General features: G+C 40.5%; 2 protein-coding genes across 5 annotated transcripts in view; one reads left to right on the top strand and one right to left on the bottom strand.

The window, feature by feature from the left end:
• Window positions 1–1,331: 1,331 nt before the first annotated feature.
• ubxn2a (UBX domain protein 2A) lies at window positions 1,332–6,920 on the bottom strand. 3 transcript variants are annotated; one of them, XM_067482811.1, is made up of 7 exons: window positions 6,779–6,919; window positions 6,281–6,343; window positions 5,950–6,061; window positions 5,584–5,693; window positions 3,521–3,658; window positions 2,964–3,125; window positions 1,332–2,291 (listed from the first exon to the last, which is right to left on the bottom strand). In XM_067482811.1, exons 2-7 carry the CDS (start codon window positions 6,322–6,324, stop codon window positions 2,108–2,110), a joined length of 750 nt encoding a protein of 249 aa, XP_067338912.1. In that variant the 5' UTR covers window positions 6,325–6,343; window positions 6,779–6,919; the 3' UTR covers window positions 1,332–2,107. The 3 variants fall into 3 exon arrangements, with proteins under 3 accessions (XP_067338912.1, XP_067338913.1, XP_067338914.1); XM_067482812.1 differs by lacking the exon at window positions 6,779–6,919 and adding an exon at window positions 6,446–6,697; XM_067482813.1 differs by lacking the exon at window positions 3,521–3,658 and having other exon boundaries at window positions 6,779–6,920.
• Window positions 6,921–7,630: 710 nt separating this feature from the next.
• atad2b (ATPase family AAA domain containing 2B) overlaps window positions 7,631–15,360 on the top strand; it is a 61,715-nt gene continuing 53,985 nt past the window's right edge. Inside the window, exons 1-14 of one of the 2 annotated variants that reach the window (XM_067481392.1) lie at window positions 7,631–8,144; window positions 9,861–10,027; window positions 10,259–10,290; window positions 10,399–10,546; window positions 11,039–11,138; window positions 11,241–11,370; window positions 11,550–11,699; window positions 11,823–11,898; window positions 12,155–12,256; window positions 12,479–12,590; window positions 12,698–12,813; window positions 12,945–13,119; window positions 13,384–13,472; window positions 14,261–14,420. In XM_067481392.1, coding sequence (XP_067337493.1) covers window positions 8,046–8,144; window positions 9,861–10,027; window positions 10,259–10,290; window positions 10,399–10,546; window positions 11,039–11,138; window positions 11,241–11,370; window positions 11,550–11,699; window positions 11,823–11,898; window positions 12,155–12,256; window positions 12,479–12,590; window positions 12,698–12,813; window positions 12,945–13,119; window positions 13,384–13,472; window positions 14,261–14,420 — 1,656 coding nt within the window. In that variant the 5' untranslated portion in view covers window positions 7,631–8,045. The remainder of the gene's footprint in view (window positions 8,145–9,860; window positions 10,028–10,258; window positions 10,291–10,398; window positions 10,547–11,038; window positions 11,139–11,240; window positions 11,371–11,549; window positions 11,700–11,822; window positions 11,899–12,154; window positions 12,257–12,478; window positions 12,591–12,697; window positions 12,814–12,944; window positions 13,120–13,383; window positions 13,473–14,260; window positions 14,421–15,360) is intronic. The other variant, XM_067481391.1, reaches the window with a different exon arrangement.

Genomic DNA, 15,360 nt, shown 5'->3' with positions numbered 1-15,360 from the left:
GTTATAATAATTTGTAAGGTCTGACTGAAAAATGTAAGCGATAAACTTTTATGCATCGTGTCTGGTTTAAGAATGAGATGTAAACCTACACACACTTTTTCAGGCTTATGGTATATTGAGTGCTTTTTTTCCTACAAAGAACTTTCATGAGCAGTACAAGATGCTCACTCTCCACAGTCAGCCTCTCTTCAGACCATGACAACAAACATGTGATGGTGACCTCGACGGCTAAACCCAGACCTCTTCAAATTCCAAGCATGCAATCCCCTCCACAAAGACCACATTACTAACAATGAAAAAGGCAGAAGAGTCAGCCATATGACCTGCACTAGATTGGTATGTTTCTGATAATGCGTGAAGAGGAATGTGCAAAATGAAAGATCGGCTGATGCATGAGTAAAAATGTCACCCTGAAAGGAAATATGGGAGTTAAAGGGAAAGTAATTCCTTACATGCTTAGCCTTATTAAATATGTAGCATAAAGGAAATGTGCACTCTTTTACAGTTTAGCTACAGTACACTGGCTGCCAAACAAGTGATGCCAAGAGCTCTTCATGTCCAGGTAAACATTCTAAAATGTGCAGCATGTGCTCATGGAAACATAATACTTTGTTTGGAATTATGATATTCAAGACATCTCTGCTGCTCACTTTCTTCCTCTGACCTTGACCATCCTGAGACCGTCATCTCATCCTCCTCTGCTATGAGCTAATACAAGCCCTTTCCCGTTCTGTACGCCCTCCCTCTCTTCCAATGCTTTAAATATGCAAGAAAGATAATGGTGTTCGCCTTCTTCTAGAAGCCAGGCAGAAAGCTTCGAGACAGGGGAGGGAGCACACGCACTCATGTAAAAGCAAACGTGTCCTTCCACATACCAAGAAGGAAAAAAAATACATATTCTACTTTGTTTTAAGATGCTTTCACTTCTGAAAGCATCGTTTCCCCTTCTCTATTACCTTTGTTTTGAAGCCAGTAACCTCTACATGCCGTTGACCAGTATTACACAGTGCTTTTCATACTCAGTGGGTTAATTAACACCACTGCAAAGACATATTCCTCCAATTCTTTCCCATCAGCAGGCACTTCCTGCCCTCTAATCTAAGCCCCATTAAATCTATAATGAGAGCACAGATGTTTTATTATAGTGTGAATTAAGGTGCTGTTTGGTGCCATGCCATAATTACCAGTACAATCATAATCACTTGAAGGTGTTGGATGCCCTTAATAGTAACTAATTTTGGCAGCAATCTTCACACAATGTCTGGGTGGTGTGAAGATTGCTTAGAGTTCATAGAAATTTTCATTCTTACAGTAAAAAGCAATCACAAAGATTTACCATTTGGGGAAGATCTTTTATTGTAATGCTGCTGTCAAAAAAAAAACCAAAAACAATAAGTTGTATATTCCAAATTCAAATCTTTAAATTTCCCAACCCAAAACAATGCAACTGTTCACAGAGAACACAAAAACAGTCATGCCAACACAAATAAGGTATCATTGCTTTTCTTTCTTTATCATAACAACACAATAAACACAAAACATCCAGTGTTCATTAAATATAATTAAGATAATCACACTGAATTTCCCTAGGTTGTATTGTAATTAGTGCAGAAACGTGGTGATCACAGTTTGGGAAGACTTTTGAGAGTTGCTTGGTGGTGCTGGTGGAGGTATTGCGTATGTGTGTGCGCATGTGTCTTTGTGAATGTATGAGAGAAGAAAGGAGGGAGGTCTTTGTGTAGCAGACCAACAGATGGACAAACATGGTTGACCATCTGCACAAGCAACAGAATTGGTTTGCCTTGACAGCATTTCTGTGGTTTGTGGGGTTTAGGGAGATCTGTTGGCAGGTAAACACTCTCCTCCAGAGGCAGGAGACAAAAGTAAGCATTGACAAAAGCACCTCAGCAGCACCTTTGTAACCAACGGACAATATCTCTATTAGACAATCCCACACAGGGACTGAGAGAAATAACGACCATCCAACACGATATAAGCCACTGAATAAATACGTATTATAAGTTATAGGAGGCATTGCAATTGCTATTAGGGCAATGGTGATGAGGGGAAGAGTAGCGTGCTGTGTAAAGTATTGGGGCCTTCTAGGTCAGGAGTGTCCAAATGGAGCCTGCGTATTCAGGGGTCTCTGGACAATCACAGCATTGGCCAAGTCAGCCTCTTCTAGGCTTAATTCTTTGTTGCTGAGCTCTCGGAAAGGAAGGGAAGTCGTCAAAACGAAAGGTGGGCAGCTTCTCTGGCAGCGTGTCACAAAATCTTGAACATCGGTGATCCTAGAAGGGAAAAATATGTTATATATGTAAAAATGATCAGCAAAGAAATAATGTAGAAACCTTCCCTACTCAAGAAATGTCTCTTGCTTCTGACACATGATTTCTGTGCAAACAACTATACTAGCAACATCATCTATTATTAATAGTGCCCTGCATACACAAGCGATCCTATAGCAGCCCTACTCCTCACACACACAGTGGCCAGCTGAAGGTTGGAGGGGTTCAGTCCTGTTGTTCCTTTAGCTACTAACCCTGTTATATAAAATGCAGCATCAGAGTTACGCAATCCTTCTTTGGGGATTTTATAGATCCACTCTGTTGCTACATCTCAGATTATGTTTTCTGCAGCCCCATGCACTGTGGCAGGGGATATGACATGCACCATTCCTTCAAACACCAGACTAGAACAAAGAATTATATAATCCTCAAACAAAGCTCCTCAGCGCCTCCTGAGCGAGTACAAACAAAAATCTTTTGTCATTGCTCAAACTACTTCTTTCCAGGGATGCTTGAGATAGCGCTATTTTCAGACAGTGCAGCAGGAATGGAGGGAATGGAGGTATTCCTTACACAGAACACTTATCTGTCTTTATTGTGTAGATATTATCTGATGATGTCGAGCTCACAGATTGAGATGTAAAAGGGTTTTGACCTCGTTGTTCTTATACACACCGATGCGATAGGTTAAATCTTTGCACCAATCTCCTGCCGTCGGCCAACCAGATCTGCAGGGAGGTAACGGGAAGGGTGTGGTCTAGTGTTACCATGGGAATAGGAGGAGATTCTCCATCCTCGTGCACAGATGGTGACCTGGCCACTACTCTGGGTGCAACACTGGGAATAGAATACAAATAAATAGATTAAAAACCACATAGAAGCACAAACAGAATATTTCATATGTGTTTTTATGACTAACTGTTGTCAGGGGAGACAAAACCTCATAATAAATCTTTTTGGACTCTCTAGACAGTAGTTTAATACAGTGATGTTTTGAAGATGCTGAGCCTCTCAGTTTTTCAGGTTGACTTTTCTGTTTGGCCTGATTTGCCTGTGGATTTTTTAATACCTGCATTTAGAGGGACACCTAGTGGTGTGAAGTAGTATATTACCATACAAGTTGCGACATAAAACACTTTAGCTCCAAGGCGAAACATGTATCAACGTTCAAAATCAACATTCAAAATTTTAACATTTTCCTCAGTAAGTTCATCACAACACTCTCCTCCCACCTGCCAAGCCGGTATCCTCGACCACTAAATGGGTGAAAGGCCTTTTTCTTGGGGACATAATTTTCCTCTGTCAGATCCTCCACACTAATCTCCAGCTCCTCCTCTTCTGCTCTGCTCTTCCACTCTGGCGGAAGCTCCCTGAGAAAGATTAAAGATCGGGCTTGATGTCCAGTCAGATCACTTAATATGTCAAACGAGCACTAATGAGCTTTATGCTTTTTCTATCTTATTTTGGCTGCTTGTGGTCCTAGTTTTCCTTTGGGGACTTATGGAAAACCAAGGACAGACATTATGCCTCATGTGAGTTACGTGCAGAATTCAGCTAGACATACAAACATGGATACAGTATATATACCTTAACCAATCTCAAGCACAGTAACTGATATATGTGGTCAGTAAGAATAGGTCAACACACATCACACGATCACTTTTTGCTGCCATACCCTGCTTGGTTTGGACACAGGTGCTGCTCTTGGTATCCAGCAATGATCTAATATTTTATGTTATGTCACTGCCATTAAAAGAATCTTTTATCTACAAAAACTAATGAAAAATGAGTGAGCATGCCAAGAGGACTAAACATGATGTTCTAATTAATTTTTGTAATTAAAAAAAAAAGATGAAATGTATTCTGTAGCTTTAAAACAATATATTCCTCTTTTCCTTCCAGCTGTTCCCTTTCAGGGGTCCCCACAGCGAATCATGTCCCTCCATCTAATCCTGTCCTCTGCATCCTCTTCTCTCACACCAACTAACTTCATGTCCTTTCTCACTAAAAAAGATCAATGGGTTTTGGCTTGTCCATTCAGGGGTCATGACAGTGGAACGTGTTCCGCACGCCGATTTGGCAAGAGTTTTTACGCCGGATGACCTTCCTGCTGCAACCCTCCCATTTTAACTGGGCTCAGGACCGGCACTCTACCACTGATCCACCAGGCCCCTCTACATCCATAAATCTCCTCTTTGGTCGTCCTCTAGACCTCCTGCCTGGCATCTCCAACCTCAGCATCCTTCTACTGATATATTCACAGTCTCTTCTCTGAAACATGTTCAAATCTGGCCTCTCTGACTTTATCTCCGAAACATCTAACATGAGCTGTCCCTCTGATGTACTCATTCCTGATCCTGTCCATCCTCCTCACTCCCAAAGAGAACCTCAACATCTTAAGCTCTGTTACCTCCAGCTCTGCCTCCTGTCTTTTCTTCAGTGCCACTGTCTCTAAGCCGAACAATATCGCTGGTCTCACCACCGTCTTGAACACCTTTCCTTTCATTCTCGCTGATACTCTTTTATCACACAACACACCTGACACTTTTCTCCAACTGTTCCAACCTGCTTGCACACGCCTCTTCACCTCTTTTCCACACTCTCTGTTGCTCTGTGGAAGTCATAATTCACATGTTTAATTTGGCATGTGTTTGAATGTCCTTCCTGACTCAACCCTGGGCATTTATCCAGACTTGGGACTGTTCACAAAACGTTGGGTCACAAGAAGACGCTGGCTTATGCCCCCTTGTGGCTGAATTGGCTTTACAACGATATCTATGTAACAAAAAGGCTAATAAACAAATTCTTTAAAGCATAAGGGCATCGCCTATATAACACAGGTATGTTGTAATTAAAGGGTTATTATGTTATGTTATTTACTGCATAAATTTGATCAATACATCTATGGAACAGATTCCAGTGGTTTGCAATGAATACCAGTCACTTTTCTCATGCAATCCAAAACCAACAGCAACACCTTGTGATGAAGTAATATCAGGACAGTGTCATAACAGCACTGTTTTTTGCCCAGGAAATTACACGGAGTTGTAACACAGACCGTTTGCACACACAGTAGCACGGCACTCAATTTAAATGGTTTTCAGGCTTAATATACACACCAGAAGGTGCGACATTAAAAGCCAAAATTAACAGCACTTTTAGCTAATTATTGAATTAATAAAAAAATAACCAACAAGCCTTTCACACCTCAAGATATTATGGCCCCTTTATGAGGCAAGAAAATCCTAGTTTACAGGCCTTTAAGTAAATCCTGGGATAACCAAATGTAACTCACCCCCTCTTGATTGCATCCAGGAAATCTTGGTTCTCTTGGTTTAAGTAGCTGCGAAACTCCTGATCGTTAACAGTGAAGCCATCCTTCCACAGCCTCACAACCATCTCCACCTGGAAAGAAGGCACAAATAAGAAAATAGTAATATATATTACATATTAAACATTTACATAGATTTTTACATTGCATATTAAACATTTACATAGATTTTTACTTGATTATTCATTTATACTTAGTCTAGTCATGCGTAACGATGCCATGCAAATAACATGAAACAATCTCAAAATAAAGTCTTGCTTTATTGGCTGTAAATTGCACATATGCAGAGAGAGGGCTTTGGAGATTTATTGAGGTGAATGTGTTTGTGACCTTTGATGTCCCTGAGGCATCATAACAAATCTTCTCCACCTCATCGAGGAGGTCTTCCACCGAGAAACTACGTCTCATTGAAGTCCCCTCTTCATTTTCTTCATTGGCAACCCTTGAGGAATAGGAAAGTGTGAACATCAGTCAATATACACAGCCTACAGTCACAAGGTGTATTTCATTTATTGATTTTTACTGCTACAATTTTTGTCAGAAGAAAATGTTCATTCACAGCTACTGTACCATAGAATTTATGGGATCTTTTAAATTGTGCTGTTTTATTGCAGAATAAAGAGGCATGTATGGAAAAATATGCTATAAATTTGGGACTTACCAATTTTCATCTTTCTCACCTCCCACAGTGTCAATCTCTTTCATGTTGTCCTGTGTTTTCCATCTAAAGAAAAAAGGCATATTATGATATATAAATAGAAGAAGTGGCGCCACACAATTGTCATGTTGTGTCTTGTTGAGGCTGCAGCCACGGCATTAAACGCACCATGTGGTGTTATTGTTGTGGCTGTATTTTTGAGCCTTTATTAGCTCCCTGGTTCATAATGGAGCTACGTATGTTCACAATGTAGAGTGTCAGTGTGTTAAACATCATTTAAAATGCTCCAAACTGATGCAATTGTAGCTTCATCGACAAAAAAAAACAAAGCAGCCAGTAGCTTTATCGTTAGTTATCTAAGTGAGCGTCATGAAGCGACGAACGCACATAAAGCCAACGATACAGGATCGGTGTATAATAACATGGCTTATATACAGTCACACACACAGTCAGTGCTGATTAGCATGCGTGTATTAAGGTTAAGGTCAGATACTGATTTACCAGTCCGTGCTATGTCGGTTAATCCGGCCGATGCTACACATCTGCAGCCTTAAATTTCAGGCAGCGGCTTTCTGCTGAGCAATATGTGTGATGTCACACAGCCGTAAGCCGACTCCTCTTGTCGTAGTGACACCAAACTGCCAAGGAAAGCACGTGCGCTTCTATTTGATACAGTATTAAATGGTAATAAACGTTGTTCCAATAGACATCTGGGTATGTAACTTATAACAATGAAGCTTCAATGGGCAAACAGAGCACAATTTCTGCCAAATACAGCCAATTGTAGCCATCGTCATCTAAACTTTAGCCACAGTCTACATCAGAAAATACTTAAAACTACTTCAAAAGTGTAATTAAAAAGTTATATGTCGACAACACGTGACAACACATCTTGTTTGTAAACAATGACACAAGGACTTGTCATTCTGATGGCACTAACATGTTGATTAACATAAATGTTTCATTGTGGAAGTGCAATATGAAATAGATGAAAGCAGAATCTCAGTTGAGAGCTTTAAAATGTTTTACTTAATATTTTCTTGCAAACCAGGAATTGTTCTTTTACATTCAATTGTGTTTTAGGCAGTGGCAGCGACCCCATTGTCCAGTGGATGAATGATTAAAAAACTTGTTGAAAAGGGGTTTGTTTATTGCGAGTCAATGACAGAGTGAGAGAGAGAGAGCGAGTGCGTGAGAGAGAGAGGGAGCGAGTCAGTGAGTGAGTGAGAGAGAGCGAGTCAGTGAGATAGTGAGAGAGGGAGCAAGTCAGTGAGTGAGTGAGAGAACGAGTGAGTCAGTGAGTGAGTGATTGAGTGAGAGACTGAGAGAGCGAGTGAGTCAGTGAGTGAGAGAGAGAGAGCAAGTCAGTGAGTGAGTGAGAGACTGAGAGAGCGAGTGAGTGAGTGAGTGAGAGAGAGAGAGAGCAAGTCAGTGAGTGAGTGATTGAGTGAGAGACTGAGAGAGAGAGCGAGTCAGCGAGAGAGCGAGTCCGTGAGTGAGAGAGAGAGAGCGAGTCAGCGAGAGAGCGAGTCTGTGAGTGAGAGAGAGAGCGAGTCAGCGAGAGAGCGAGTCTGTGAGTGAGAGAGAGAGAGCGAGTCAATGAGTGAGTGAGTGAGAGACAGAGAGAGCGAGTGCGTGAGAAAGATAGTGAGTGAGTTAGAGAGAGAGAGAGAGAGAAAGAGAAATGGCGTCTCGATGCTGCGTTCAGTGAGGCAGTGTTTGGAGCCGGTTAGGGAGATTCAGCAAGGGCAGACAATAGGAAGAAAACATGGTGAATACAAGGAAGAGCTCGCGGCCGAGAAGCGGTCACTTCATCTCCTCGAGGACTAGGTCGTCGTCTAGACACGAGCCAAACTCTGATGAACATGTAAGCCGGTTTCTTTTCTTTGCCGGCGAGCTAGCTAGTTCTGCTAGTTGGCTATGTAACGTTAGCCGTAGCCGTGGCCTCAAGGTGCTCCACATAATGTAATATTCACACCAAGAAACCGGCGGTATTAAGCTTGACACCCTCTCCGTCACGTAGATACATAATACAGTAACTGATTGCAGCGATTCATATACGTGTCAATCGCAATTAACGCATTGTACAGCTGTCAAATTACAAGCTAACGATGGTAACTCCTGGCTAGCCCCAAGTTGAGTTCCCTTTGTGTTTGGCAATTTTACCCGGCTGACTTGTTTCACCGTTGTCCCCCTAAATTAGCCGTCTAAATAAAGACAACCGCGGTTTTGACATGATGCTAATAGTCGTGCAATATGTCACCATCGTGGAAGTATAGTCGTGATTACTTTCCTAAATGTGAAGTAATAAAACGATTGTTAAGCTAGCGTTTGTAGGTTGGAGCTAGCCCGACAGCTAGCTTACAGTGGGGGAAGGGTCCCAGGTTCACAACAGTTGGCTGGCTCAAGTCCCGTATTTAGCAAGTCTGAACTTGGTGAACTCTGTTGTAAATAACCCAAAAGCCCCCAAATACAACCTGTTTATAGAGCAGGTTATTTCTATACACCGAAATAAGCTTATAACGAATTATTGTTTTCTATTTATTCGAAATGTACCCTTAATGGAAAGCTTTAGTTTTTAGCCTGACCAACAAGCTGTCTGACAGTCTTTGTCTCAAAATGTAAACACTGATATTATGCAAGGCAAGTGGTCCGGTGTTTACGTTTTTACCGTTATTATATTCATCCTTTATTATAATTCAGACCGACACAAACACTATTCACATAATTGATGGTCATTTCCACATTCTTGAGCTTTAATTGAACATTTGGCCAGGCTTTATACTTGAATTGTGGTTCAAAAAATTGGACTCATTTCTGGTTGCTCTCCGGTGCTGTGGAGTTAACATGATAATGTGATCTGTCATTAAAGGGCGTTAAAGTAATATACCTCACAGTTCACCAATTTTAAAAGAAGTAACGTCCATGAATAAATGTCCAGTTGTACTTTAAACCCACTATTGCTTCTGTGAAGACCCTGCGGCTAAAACTGACCATTGGTGTGACGTTTTCAGAAATGTTTAAACATTATTTAAGGCTAAATGAGAAGTGTTTTCAGGGTGCCCCTCTCAGACTGCCTCTGTTGATTCATTACCTGTTAGTACATGTTGCACTTTTTGGTCTGTCAGTGTCTATCTATCCAGTTAGTGAGACAAACCTTTCTGCAGGCATTGCAGACAGTTGCCTATGACAACAGTGAGATATGCTTTCATATCAGCAGGGAAGTTGAGCTGTGAAGGGTGTAAGCATCAAGGGCATATGTCTGGTTGGTGCTGTGTTGTGATTCAGAGAATGAGCCACATTGAGGATTTGGGTAAAATGTAATTTGTGTTATAGGACTAGGTTCTGTTTCTGCCCTTTTGGATTGTTTTTTCTCCTGTTTATGAACTTCTAATGTTGTTATGGATGTGATTTTTACTCAAAAGCTTTGGTCATATATACTTTACTTATTTACAGGGCAGATTTTTCTGCAACAATTAAAGGCTGTAATGGTATTTTGCCTGTTAGATATTTTTTGTCCAGATATTTTGTGATTTTTGCATTTTCCCCTTATCCTTTCATCTTTTGTTGTGGTGTTTAACAGAAGGAGCCCAGCAGTGATGTCAGCAGTCCCAACAGCTCGCGGTTGGCTCCCCCTTCCAAGCGGACTCGGCGACAGGCTGCCTCTGAGCCTAGCTCCAGTGACACCTCTCCATCCCCTCAAACTAAGTCCCAAAGGGTCAGCTGGGGCCTTCCCACCTACCGCACCAGGTCAGTTGCTTATTCAATACTAGTATTTCTGAGTGAGATTTTAATGTACTGGTCATGTAATAGTTTATTTGTCTGTGCGAAGAAAAAGCCAGAATAAGTCAGATCTCGTTCTTCTCATGATGTGTTACGATGTGAGACAATCCTAATCTTGAAGTAACAGTATTACATGTGATATGTTTTAGTACTCCTTGCAATTGTTTAAACATATTTTCATTTTGTTGTTTTTTTTAGGCTGTCCTCTCGCATAATGCAAAATGGGCATGGTAATGCACATTGTTTTCAATATTTATAATTAATATATTTAATGTAAACATTTGGTAAGCAAACAATTAAAGGATCAGTCTCCAATTTAATTTTTAATAATGCTGCAGCCCATATGAGTCACCGCAATGAGGAAAGCGGAGGTGGAGATCACTCTCACATGAATGGCCATGTGGAGCTGAAGAGGAGTTGCCGGGTCAGGAAGAGCCAATTTGAACACCTCAACCAGAGCCTGCTGTTTGACCAGCTGGTCAACAGGTAGCTAACACTCACACTACTGACAGGTTTTTTGCAATGCTTCTTCTACTATAAGTTAACAGGCAGTGGAGATGACTGACTTTGTTGGAGCTTAATCTTGGAACATACAGAAATAGACAATTTTAGGCAAAAAATAGTTGCTAAAATAGTCTTATGTTACAGAATTTACTTATAAAGAACACAGTTTTTATTTTGAACTTTGTAATGCTTTGCCTCTGTGATCAGGCAGGTTGCATTTGAAATAATACAGAAATGCTCTATGGTCTATTTTATTGTCGAACAGTGCAGCGGTGAATTTGCAAGTCTTAGTCTTTTGTTCTTAAAATATGGACATGAACACTCAAATTACAAATGAATGTCAGCATTTTACTTTGTAGTCATTCATTCTTTTCAGCGATAGAGTAAAGAGGCAACGCTCTCCCTCACAAAAAAATAAACACACTTTGTGCTTCTGTAAAGGTGCCTTCACTTTGTCGTATATTGTGTGTGTAGCACTGCTGAAGCTGTCCTTCAGGAGATGGACAACATCAGCAGCATCAGGCAGAACCGTGAGGTGGAGCGACTTCGAATGTGGACTGGAGACACAGAGGAGGTAAGTGTGGCTTTGAATTAACACACAGTAGGGGGCTAGAAAGTAGCTACTACCTCTTGATCTGTTAGCACAAATGATAATTTGAAAGTTTTGTTCTTTCAGGAAAATATGGATATGTATTCCCGGGTGAAGCGCAGGAAATCAATGCGTAGGAACACTTTTAGCATGCCTCCACACCACAAAGTCATGAGCAAAACCGAACAGGAGGAGGAAGAGGATGACGGGACAGAGGGTCGGTTTCTTTCTAATATTCTTATGAATTATTGACTCAAGTGATGGATCATGAAAACCTTATGAATTACTACCTCTGTCTCAAAACCCCTCAAATTAGGTGTTTAAGTGTATATTAGGTCAATCTTTTAAAAGGTAGAAGTTTAATGGGAAGTTTGAAACCGCACTTTTAACGTTCAGAATCTCATGGTGAGGAAGAGGAGGAAGATGCTGAAGAAGACGATGAAGATGATGAAGGGGATGAAGTTGAAGAAGCAGAAGAAGAAAATGACAGACCATACAACCTGAGGCAGCGAAAGACTGTGCAGAGATATGAGGCACCGCCTATTGGTAATGGCTTTTAAAAATTTAAACATTTCAAATGCTTTCATTTAATGGGTTTCTTCACTTACACCATTTTGGATGCTTATTGTTTGACCATTATGCTTGTTGTTTGTTTTCTTTTCTTTTCAGAGCCTGTGAACAGAAAACAGAGCAACCCCTCACTTTTTGACACCCACAGGTCCCCAGCAAGAAGAAGCCATATAAGGTTGGTAGAAATTTTAATCGTGGAAAATCCCAGTCAAATGTGAGGCTAAGTGTGGTATAGTTTTTCCCTCATAAGACCAAATCAATAATAGAGAGTCTGCATCTGTCAAAGGGCAACAATAAGCCATGAATTGGCTATGAAGCAGTTTTTTCACCAACATGACTAAGCTGTGGTTATAAAAAAGTTTCTGCTGATCATTATAGAATGTGACAGCATAGTGGTGTGAAACTAAATCTAGTTTGTTAAACCTCTGAAGAGTGAAGAAACATGCCATTCACAGCAGCGACACCACCTCATCTTCTGATGAAGAGCGATTTGAGCGAAGGAAAAGCAAGAGCATGACCCGGGCTCGAAACAGGTAATGGCTACTGATTTCTTCCTTCTGCTTTGATTTTTTTTCTCCCTTCATTGTTTTCATAATCTTTTGATTTACTTTGATTACAAACCTTTTCTGTTAACATTTTCAAAGACGATGTTGAATATCTAGCATTGTAAATATTGGTATATGAACTGTAACAATGACCATTGTGTTTTTGTATTGTTAGGATGCAATATCTTATCATTCTTATTTGCTTGACAGATGTTTGCCCATGAACTTGACTGCTGAGGATCTGGCTAGTGGGGTTCTGCGTGATCGGGTGAAAGTGGGTGCCAGTTTGGCAGACGTCGATCCGATGAACCTCGATAGTTCTGTGAGTGCAGAGGCTAACGAATATCAAAAAGCTTTACCAATTAAATTATTTTCAAATATCATTAGTTTTAACAGGTGATGTGTTTTTTGTTTTTTCCCCCCCTTTAGGTGAAATTTGATAGCGTGGGTGGCCTCAGTAATCACATTCAGTCACTAAAGGAGATGGTGGTGTTCCCTTTGCTTTATCCTGAGATCTTTGAGAAGTTCAAGATTCAGCCTCCCAGGTGAGCAAAAGCTAACAGGTGACATGTGAAGATTGTCTCTCTGAATTAGAATGTTGTTATATCGTCTGACACGTTTGACACATTTTTCCATTATCAAACACATTTTTATTTTTGTCTCCCCTTCCATTTAGAGGGTGTTTGTTCTATGGCCCACCAGGAACAGGAAAGACCCTGGTTGCACGGGCACTTGCCAATGAGTGTAGCCAGGGAGACAGGAAGGTTTCCTTCTTCATGAGGAAAGGAGCTGACTGTCTCAGCAAATGGGTTGGTGAATCAGAACGGCAGCTACGCCTGCTTTTTGACCAGGTAAGTCACTTAGACAGTACTGCCATTAAAAGCATTTTATGTGCAATATCCTTTTAACCATAGCTCAGTTGTGTGACATAAATTAACTTCACGGTGGAAATGGAAAAACTGCTGGTTTGAGTATAGTATTTGCACTTTCAATGTTTATTGTGTGTAGTTATATTATCAAATAGTTTTTAACTAAACTGAACCCAGCCAGGTTTAATGTATTTTTTTGAACATAATGCGGTTTTTGACTTTGCTTTTGTGTATGTTTTTTTTCAGGCGTACCTCATGAGGCCATCCATTATTTTCTTTGATGAGATTGATGGCTTAGCTCCTGTTCGCTCCAGCAGGCAAGACCAGATACACAGGTGAGATAAATGTGATTGTAACACTTGAACAACTGTACTTTACACTTACTGTACTTGAAACATACTGGTAATGTCAACAGGGCTGTTTTAAATCAGTTTTAAACGGCACCAACAATAAACCTTGCATCAAACAACAGCTATAGTAGTATTCTGTGTCTTATGTATATCATATCCATGTTGACATATCAGTGGTGAAATTGTCAAAGTTGTCACTGCATTTATCTTAGTACGCATGGCCATGCCTGCATCTCAAGGTCCTGCTGCTGTTACATTCCTTGCCAAAAGGTGGCATAAGTTTGCTTCTACTCTGTATCCTGTTGGCACTGCAGTGTAGAACTTTACAAGAAATTAGCTGGATCTCAATTTGAAACCTTCATAACAATCATAAGAAGGAAATATTTGTGAAATGTGACATAGTTGTGGACTAGAGTTTATTTAAGTGATGACATGTGTAGATGCTTGAGGTAAAGATGATCTCCTTTTTTAAAATAACATGCCTAAAGCTGTAACAACACTTTCCCTTTGGTGAAAAAAAAAATAAAAGTTGGTCATTTTGTGTTACATGGTTTTATTCATTTGTCCTGTTAACAAACTCTTTTAGCAGAAATAGGTACTTATGTGTTGTGTAAATTTCCTTGCAATAAAGCTAGACCCTTTTTTGTTTGGTGTTACTTGGTATACATTTAAATACAACTGAATATATGAGTATTACTTATTTAATTAGTATTAATAAAAGTGTTAACTGAATCTATTACTCTTTGTCTTATGGTTTCCTTTCTTCTCTCTAGTTCTATTGTGTCCACTCTGCTGGCCTTGATGGATGGCTTGGACAGTCGTGGGGAGATAGTGGTCATTGGTGCTACAAACAGACTTGACTCTATCGACCCAGCACTCAGGAGGCCTGGACGTTTTGACCGGGAGTTTCTGTTCAGCCTACCCGACAAGAAGGTAAGGACGGAAACATCAATATTGTGTACAGTGTGCACAAGGACACAGTCGTCATCGCATCATCTTGTTTTCACGGCACCTGTCATTTCTTTAGATACATTTTTTGTTGTAGGAGCCTTAACTTTTGTTTTGTATACCTACATTTTACTGCTAGAAGTCAAAAATATGCAGTGACAATTTGACCCCATCTTGCCTCCCCATCTAGCCACAATAATAGCATGCAGTGTTCAGTATGAGGATCACTTACTGTACAAACAGTGCTGTACCCACATGCATACCCAGCTAGGGACACAATATATTGCTGAAGTAATTAGTATTTTATTCTTAAGAGTCCTGTGACAAAATTAGTACATGCAGCCCTCAGGCAATTAAGATTCTCCTCTCCTGTTTTTTCCCTGCTTTTGGATGTGTGGTTCCAACAAGCAAGTGGCAAAGCAGATGCTCATTACATTTCTGGAAAATTAAAAATCAATTTTAGTAGATTTATTATTATGCAGATCTGATTGCTTTAATCTTACACTTGGGGAGACTTGTTTTCTGTGAGCGCGCACACACACACACACACACACACACACACACACACACACACACACACACACACACACACAAACACACAAACACACAGAGAAAACAATGTTACGTGTGTCATTGTAACAATGAGTCAGATAACCAGTTCCTTATAGGTTAACTCCCCTGCCCCCAGTCAAGCCTGTATAATGGATCTCTTGAACCGTTTGTCCACAGTAGGATCATTGGTAATCAAAGCCTCGAAGCTCACGAATAGTGAGCTTTGACTGATTAAAAACCTTGCTCTTGTGCAAATGGCAAACCTCTCTACACATTCAAGTCCAGCTCCCTTCTGGTATTGCCCATGTTAGAAGCCAGTATGAAATCTTGCTCTGTTGGGCCATTTAAATAGAAGAGATGTGATGAAAGATGA

This window comes from Channa argus, chromosome 17, assembly GCF_033026475.1.
Source record: "Channa argus isolate prfri chromosome 17, Channa argus male v1.0, whole genome shotgun sequence".
Lineage (NCBI taxonomy): Eukaryota > Metazoa > Chordata > Actinopteri > Anabantiformes > Channidae > Channa > Channa argus.
Note: the sequence above shows the minus strand (reverse complement) of the source record. Positions and strands in the feature narration are given on the sequence as shown.

Coding starts and splice junctions, on each gene's coding strand:
- ubxn2a (XM_067482811.1), bottom strand. CDS start 6,324: ATGAAAGAGATTGACACTGTGGGAGGTGAGAAAGATGAAAATTG. Junction 5,694..5,949: donor ATGCCTCAGGGACATCAAAG/GTCACAAACACA, acceptor CCTTCTTTCCAG/GTGGAGATGGTTGTGAGGCT. Junction 3,659..5,583: donor CTGGATGCAATCAAGAGGGG/GTGAGTTACATT, acceptor AATCTTTCTCAG/GGAGCTTCCGCCAGAGTGGA.